This window comes from Cotesia typhae, unplaced genomic scaffold (assembly GCF_013202065.1).
Source record: "Cotesia typhae breed Kobodo isofemale line unplaced genomic scaffold, CoteBio_Ctyphae contig_48, whole genome shotgun sequence".
NCBI classification, from domain to species: Eukaryota; Metazoa; Arthropoda; class Insecta; order Hymenoptera; family Braconidae; genus Cotesia; species Cotesia typhae.
Genome location: NW_027423756.1, coordinates 3054919 through 3063406, shown reverse-complemented (window position 1 = coordinate 3063406; position 8488 = coordinate 3054919). Strand labels below are relative to the sequence as shown.

At 28.4% G+C, this 8488-nt stretch overlaps 1 protein-coding gene across 1 annotated transcript; it reads left to right on the top strand.

Annotated features, from left to right (window-relative positions):
- The first annotated feature begins 5985 nt into the window (after positions 1 to 5985).
- LOC141529573 (uncharacterized) lies at positions 5986 to 8220 on the top strand. The gene is made up of 2 exons (XM_074246183.1): positions 5986 to 7349; positions 7435 to 8220. The coding sequence occupies exon 1, from the start codon at positions 6003 to 6005 to the stop codon at positions 6633 to 6635; it is 633 nt and encodes a 210-aa protein (XP_074102284.1). The 5' UTR covers positions 5986 to 6002; the 3' UTR covers positions 6636 to 7349; positions 7435 to 8220.
- Positions 8221 to 8488: the final 268 nt, after the last annotated feature.

Here is an 8488-nt window from a genome sequence, read left to right as displayed (position 1 = left end):
AAAAAAATTAGACAGAAAAAATAAGACAAAGAAAAGGCAAAAAAAATAAGACAAAGAAATAAGACAAAAAAAAATAAGATAAAAAACTAAGGTGACAAATAGCTAAATTATATTGATTGGATTTGAGCTTAAATCGATCAGCTGGAAAAAATTAAAATGTAAAACCTAATTTTTTAGTAATTTTCAAATTTTTAACCGAAATTATTGTGTAATATTTTTTGAGCTTGTCTGAGCCAAAAATATTTCGAGATTATTTTGTAGAGAATATGTTTTTCTATATCTACCAGCAAAAAGTTAAGCCTAATAGAAAAAAGTGTAAAAATATAAAATTTATATTTTTTATAAATTTCAAGTATTTGACCGGAATTATTTTAAGTCAACTATTTTTTTTTTATCTACTGTTGTCTACCACACAAGTATTAAAATCCGCTTCTAAAACTTTGCTCCTCTTTCGTCTAGCCTAAGTCTGTACGCGGAGACTTTTGCTAAAAATTATCTGAAATTTCATGAAACATTTGTAAATATTTCACATTATCCTGTACTTGTGATTTTTATTCTATAGTTTTGTCGTTGATGTCAGATTGTATTGTTCAAGCCCACGTGTTTTGATGCCAACCTCACTTTTATTTTGACATTTTATGCTTAAAATATAGTATAGTATTTAAGCGCTTGAACTTGCTCGCGATCGTCATTTCGCTTGTGATTATTAATTTAAATTTACTCTATTTTTAAGTTTAATTGTTGGCCCCAACTTTCAGGCTCTCCTAATAACAAATGAAGTGAATTGTTAATGTTTATTTACTAACAGGTGACCTAAAAGTTTCCATCATTGACAAAAAAGTGTCATTTTGATTAAGATTCTATTATATACTCGATTCAAACTTGATTTCTAGACATCATTAAAATATCAAACCACAACTAGGAATTTTTTCATGAAGATGATTCTTCAAAAAATTAAACATTCTTAACGCTTTATTAGAAAATCTACTTTCATCAAAATAAAATAAGACATATCACGTAATAATAGATGCATGTAATATAATCTGTTATATCTGTCCATATTAACAGTATTTTTTATGATTTTGATAAAAACATGTTTGATTCCAACATCAGGAATTAATATAAATAAACAATTTAAATATTAACGAAGTGTTTAATAACTATTTAATAATTTTAGAAAAAAACTTTTAACTAAAACTTTTAGTCAGCTCTTAACATCAAAAAACCACGTCGATCGCCACCAAGCCGGTCAAAATCGGTTGATTCGTTTGTGAGTTATTGTTGTCGAAAGAAATCCGAAGAGTGTTTTTTCGAAATTACTTCGAAATTTCTAGTTCAATTAATTTACGCTTCAAAATTCTTTATGAAACTTAAAAAACTGCGTCGAATACCGCCAAACGCGTAAAAATCCGTTGGCGGCATTTTATTCAAAAGTGATTGCGGTTTGAAAATTCAAAATGTAATGTTTTATTAAGCTTCTATTGGATTTTTGAGCTTGGAGAGCTTCAAATTATTTGAAAATTATATTTTGAGCTCGAAGAGCTTAAAAACGTAAGAAGTAAAATTTTGAAAGCTTAAGTATGGTACAAGCGAAAAGTTGCAGGGATGGCCTTTAGGGTCAACCGTTTTTCTTATTTTTTATTTTTTGAATTTGAACTGTTTAAATCCGACAAAGAGTTTATTGTATACTTGTTTTTTATCAGTGTATCCGTATTGAATTGCATGCTTAGAAAAATTATTTAGTTTTGGAAAATTACCATAGCATGATCTTTCAAAGCTTTTTGAATCTTACATATTTTTTCCGTTCATTTCAGAATATAGTCGTAATAATTATTTATAGAAATCTTACACCATTAATTCCAAGCTTTATGCATAAGAGATGCGAATAATTCAAAAAATCGGTCGAATAAGAAAGATTTGGTAATACTAACAATACAAATATGACCAGTTATATAGGATTCGCAGAAATTTCCTCGGGATTAAAGCTCATTTAGATTTTAGAAAGATAAAAACAATTCAAGGATAAATTGCACAAATGAATACAAATATAATAAAAGAATCGACTACTTATTTAATTTATTTTATTCAAACCGTGTTAGGATTTTTGTAAAAAAATGATTTATTGTATTTATTCATTAAAATGAATATTGAATTTGAGTAATTAACAAATACATTTATTCAAATTAATTACTATTCCATTGCTTAAAGCAGTTTTACGTACAATTTTTTTCATTTCTTATATCACCTTCTAAACCATAAATGTATTACGTTCCAATGTTACACTTTATTATCATTTTTAATTTTGACACTCAATTAGAAAATAATTATACTCGTATACTTCACCTAACATTAGCTTCATGAGTAAGTAATAGTTTTTTAATTATAAATTAATGTGGATTATGATTTTGATAGTTTTTTCTAAGAATCAATAAAATTAGTGAATCGTTATTTTAAATTATTCAAAATTTGTTTTTAAACTTTCCAGCACGGAACTTGTTATTTTTTTATCCACAGATAAACCGTAATTACTCAAATTCAAAATCGTCATTTTTTTTTATCAGATTAAAATAGATATGTAAAATATATGTTAATTTTTCTGTGACTTAGTTTGTGCACAGGTATCTGAACGAGATTAAATAGTTCAGAAATCACACTTGTATTATTAATATTAATACACCTTACATAAATACTCATTTATTAGTGTCAGACATTTTGAACATAAGTGTATCTATAGTAATTTTGTCATAGAAAAATCACTACTGCTCATCCGTAAGATTTATGTGAAGTCGTTTACTTTAATGGCCCCTTGTTGGTTCTCAAGCGACGGTAGATATATTCGGGCTCAATTTATTGTAGTACCTTTTTCTCACCTGTATTTTTGAAAGATATTCATTTGTATCTATATTTAAGTATATAATATTTCATTAATTCAAAATTATAAGTAGATTGTAAGCGACGTAGGGACCCTCCTCAAAAATTTTATACACCAGAGTAGAAATTCGTGTCAATCAACTATATGAGGTGTAAATTTATTAAGGTGCTCAAATAAATTTTCTTATGCAAGGTTTAATATTATCCTCTTAAATGTTCCGATAGTATAAAAAAAAATCCCCACTGAAAATGGATCATGTAGCTCAACTCTTAAAGGCCGCGCACACAGTTTTAGTTACTCATTTGATCAATATAGAAAAAGAATTTTTAACTTCCCTCTAAAAAACTTGAAAATTAAAAAAAATTGGCAAGTTATTGGTTTTACCCCGTTTTATGAAAATTGAGTTCTTATCAGATCTTGACGTTTTGAGGTTCTAAAAAGCTTCCTTGACTATTCCCGCGGCGATGTTGTGGTGTGTGTGTGTGCGCGCGCGCGCGCGCGCGTGTGTGTATGTGTGTGTGTGTGTGTGTGTGTGTGTGTGTGTGTGTGTGTGTGTGTGTGTGTGGAAGCGGAGTTCTCAAGAGTCCCACTGGCCTCAGATTTCTGATACACGGAACGAAATACATTGCGAATATTCCTATGTCATTGTATAGCATTGCTATAAGTCCTATGAGTATAGAATTATCTACTATACTGTATAGTACCAAAATCTTTGCGTCTATTACACTGGCGCATAGTAGGCTTGACGAGACAGCATTGCCGCCAGCCCCATAGTGCATTGCAGATGTCGCAATGCTACTAGTTTTTCCCGCGATATTACTTGGCGCGACAATCAATAACTCTATCGAATTACCGCCAATATTTTATGGGTACAACTACCATACCGACATAAAAATTCCTAAATTAGTAAAAAGAAAATAAACGTGTGTTTACAAGTGCATCGAGTATATGTATATATATCACAAGCATAAATATAACTCAAAAAATATTGTAACATATATGTGCTGGATGATAATTAAAAATAAACATAAGTTCAAAGCAATGTTCATTTTAATTGCACACGCCGTTGTTCATTTTTCTCCTTTTACTAAATTATGTTTAATTAATTTAAAATTAATTGTTACATTAAACTAGTTTAATACAAAATTTTTAAATATTTTTCATCGAACACACTGATAGAAGGATTTGTTTACATTTAATAAGCTTTATCAACTATTAATAAATGATTTTTGAACATCATAGAATTTAATAAATATTTATTAATGGTTAATGGATATTTGTTAACTGTCAATAAATATTTCTTTAAAATAAAAAGTAAAAATAGAAATTTTCTTTTAACACTTTTTATAACCTTGTAGCTGGAAGACATTATAATAATTAAATCCATTAAATAAATTAACGTTTTTAATATTTAAAAATATAAAAATACAAGCAATTTTTATATTACATGACATTGCAATTTGCAGACGAAACAAATTCACTCTACAAAATATTTATTAACGACTGCATGTCATTTGACTGTCAATAAATACTTATTAACTATTAATAAACGTACTTTCCTCCCAAATAAATATTTATTTAATGTTCAAACATATTTATTAAAATTTAATAAATTAAATAATTGTCTTCGAATAAATTAAATTATTAACAGTTAATAAATCCTTCTATCAGTGTCATAACCTATTCAATTAATTAAACTAAATCTGTTGCTACTCCAATATTAGCCGAAGAGATATAACAATAACGGATAGACTTTTCTGCCATGAGCATCGTAAATGTCACTAGTCACTATGGGTCTGGCGCCCATAGTGACATTGGCGCATCGGTTATAACTATTATCGATGTTACTATTCTCACCATAGCCAAATCATCTATGCTGACGATTTTTATATCGAATCAAAATCTCCTAAACCATACAGTATAGTGCTCACGCCCATAGTGACATAGTGATATCCGCAATGTATTTTTTTCCGTGTTTGAAAATTCAAGAAATAGTGTTTTATTAAACTTCCTGCAGACTTTTGAGCTCGGAAAGCTCAAAATAACATGAGAATTATATTTTTGAGCTCAAAGAGCTCAAAAACATAGTAAATGCAATTTTGAGTGCTCATGTATAGAATTAGCGGGAAGTTACAGGAATGGCCTTTAGGGTCAACTTTTTTCCTAATTTTTTTACTTCAACTAGAGAAAAAACTGGGGATTTTTTCGGTTCAAATCCTTTTGATTTGTTTTTCAGAAATTGTTTGAGCCGTTTATAATGATAAATGTTAATTCCCTTGTGAAGATCTATCACGGACTTTAACATCAACTAACGGCTTCAAAGGATAGCAGGCTTCAATGTTTTTACCAGTTCATTGTAATAAACTAAAAAGATATCTTCAGAAAACGATTTTATTTAATTATTTTTTATCCGTGTGCTAAATTTTTCGTCACAATTTGTGTATTTTAAACTAGATTTTGCCGGCAATTGATTTTTCACCATATTTTCCGCTTCATTTTCTGCATTTCTTGTTGATTGACGAATCTTCAGACGAACTCATTTTGATATCTTTGATTAATTTTTATTTTATGATTGTAAAATTACTAAGACTGTGTTAGAGAGATTCAAGGTTGGAATTAAGTTGTTACTGGCCGTTGCTAGGTAATAGTTGCCATTATTTTAATTATATTTTGTCGGAAAAAAAGTTGACTACAGGACAGAATAGAAGAATTCATTCTAACCTAGTAAAAAAACGCATACTTTCATTTCTCTTAATGGGGGAAAACTTATAACTTTCCACGTAGGTGTGTGAAAAAAAAAATTTCAATTTTCTTAAGCTTTCTTCCTATGAATTTTTTTAGTTCAACAAAATTTTTTCGAATAAATTAAATTTTTTCCATGTGAAACTTGAAAAAGTTAACTCTTTTTCAACTATAACTGTTTAAGTTTTCCGGGTACAGTGTTTTATTATTATGCTATATAGAAAAAAATTTCAATCGCTCCAACAACAAAAAGAATTTATTTCTGTATCATTTAATCTTTAAAACGTACTGATTACCCGAAACAACACTTATAATAAAAATACTGAATAATATGTTAATTAAAAAATTTTGTTTTTTTGTCTTAGCTAACGGAACTTATCAACCTGGAATGGAAATAAAACGACAAAGAACAGCGTACACGAGGCATCAAATTTTAGAGCTTGAAAAAGAGTTTCATTTCAATAAATATTTATCAAGGCGACGAAGGATCGAAATTGCTCATTCGTTAGTTTTATCGGAACGTCAGATCAAAATTTGGTTCCAAAATAGAAGAATGAAATTTAAAAAAGACAATAGATTGCCGAATACAAAAAATACCAGACGAAAAAATGGTCATGGCCAGGTTTCAGCATCAAAATCTTCTAAAGGTTCTGGAAGTCGATCAAAAATAATTAGTGGAAATACAAACTTTAGAAAGTTGAATAATCTTTCTCCTTTAAGTGTTGTCGATAGTAGTCTTGACAGTATAGATATTAAAGACATTCATGGAGTAAGCGCCGGTATTTCACACCCCCATCCATCACATTCAAATTTTCAAGGACACTCTCATCCACTGAATCATCTGCAGGCGCAGTTAAACCGTCAACATATAGGTGGAATGATAGAAAGTTCGAGTGGATCATTAGTGCATATTAATCCTGAAAACATAAGTCCCCTTGCTCCTACCAATAGTTCTCCAGACTTATCGGGGACGGTACCACCGCCATCAATAAAATCCGATTACGAGTTTACTTCGCTGTAACATCAAGCTATATAAGACTGCATCATTACACGTGAGGCATTAAACATCGAAGCTTATGAAAGAGATATATTGAATTTGATATATAAGTAGAAGACAAATGGTGAAAACTGCGTATTTGTTAGTGCTATCGGTCAGATGAACATTCAGTTTAAAAATAGCCAAATGGTAGTGAATAAAAATTCTAAATTGCCAATTACTGAAAATAACAAAAGAAAAGATAGTTATGAACAAATTCAACTTATAAAATTGTTTAACAGGATCTAACAGTTCATCAAAAATAATTAGTAAAAATATCAGACAAAGAAAGTTTAACAATCTTTCTCTATCAAGGAGTTTTGATTGTAGTATTGACGGTATAGATGTCAAAGATATCTAAAAAGTGCTAGTCTTTCGTACCCATACCCATCACATTCAAATTTCAAAGGACACCATGATCTGTTTAACCAATAATCGGTGTAGCTAAGCCGTCGACATTTAAGTGAAAGAATATAAACTACGAATTGTGTATTAATGCATATTAGTTTTGAAAACAGAAGTTTCCTTGCGCCTATCTAAAGTTATCCAGATTCATCCGGGATGGTATCACCGCCCTGAAAAACATTTGAATATGAGTTTACCTTGCCGAAACATCAAGTTATATGAGACTGCAATCGTTGCATGTAAAGTTTAACTTTATTAATGTAAACGATGATTATCAGAATAAGAATTAAGTTTGTAAGTACATTATTATTTAGAGTATGTATAGTCACATTAATTATTTGGATATTTAATATGTTATTTATTGAGTCTTCTATTTAAGTATGTACTTCATAATCCTGTTCAAAAATATACGTAGACAACTAAATTTAAATCTGTCACAAGAATGTAGAGTACTTGAAGAGGATGCAGTATGAATATGTAAATAAAATTTAAGTATTGAATGAAGAATTTTCTTAGTTAAGTCAACTCACTTTGTGTTAATTGGATTCTTCATTAAATTAAGTATTATTACACAATAAAATAAACCGTTGGTAGTAATTTTAATTGATTCATTCTTCAAGTATTAGTTAAGATAGGAAAACACTGGAATACACAAAACGTAAGATATTAATTACTTTACGTTCTGGTCTTTCTAATTTGACGTTAAATTCTGCATGGAAAATTTTTATGTCATAATAAAAAAAAAAAAAAATGACTCGTGAAGTGATATTAATAAAAATGAAATATAAAACTAAAACAATGAAATCAAAAAATACTTCGTAAAAATGACTCAAATTGTATGTTGTTAAATTAATGTGAAATTGTCAGTTGGCCAATAATTATGAATAGTTAAGTATAACAGAATTGTAAAATATAATGAAAAATATGAGGAAAGTGAAGGAAAATAAAAAATTATAAGTATATATATTTTAATAGTTATAATCGATTAAATCATTTTAAAGGTTAAACCGAACACTTAAAAGTTTCATTGAAATGTGCCATTTTGCTAAAAGTATCTGATGGAAAATTTATGAAGTAGGCCAGTTTAGATATTAAAGCAGCATACCTAAGTTTTAGTTATAAATATGATTAATTGTAATTTCTGTGTAAATTTATATTGAATAAAGCATTGTATATAAGACTTGTAATATTTTTATGGTATATAGAAATTTGTTTCTTCATAATAATAAAAATTAAATGATAGTGAGGTTCAGATAAAATATAAATGACTTTGACAAATCATAATTATTAATTTCCTCAAAAAACAAAAGAAATTTAATTAAAAAGAAATATACATCCAATATACATTAAGTCTTGTAAGAAAATAAATTGTTTTATAGTTTAAAGTATATTGATCGTAATTGATTTCTTTAATAAATATAAATTATTGACGA

Excerpts from the sequence above, each read along its gene's own strand:
- LOC141529573 (XM_074246183.1), top strand. The coding sequence starts at position 6,003 with ATGGAAATAAAACGACAAAGAACAGCGTACACGAGGCATCAAATTTTA.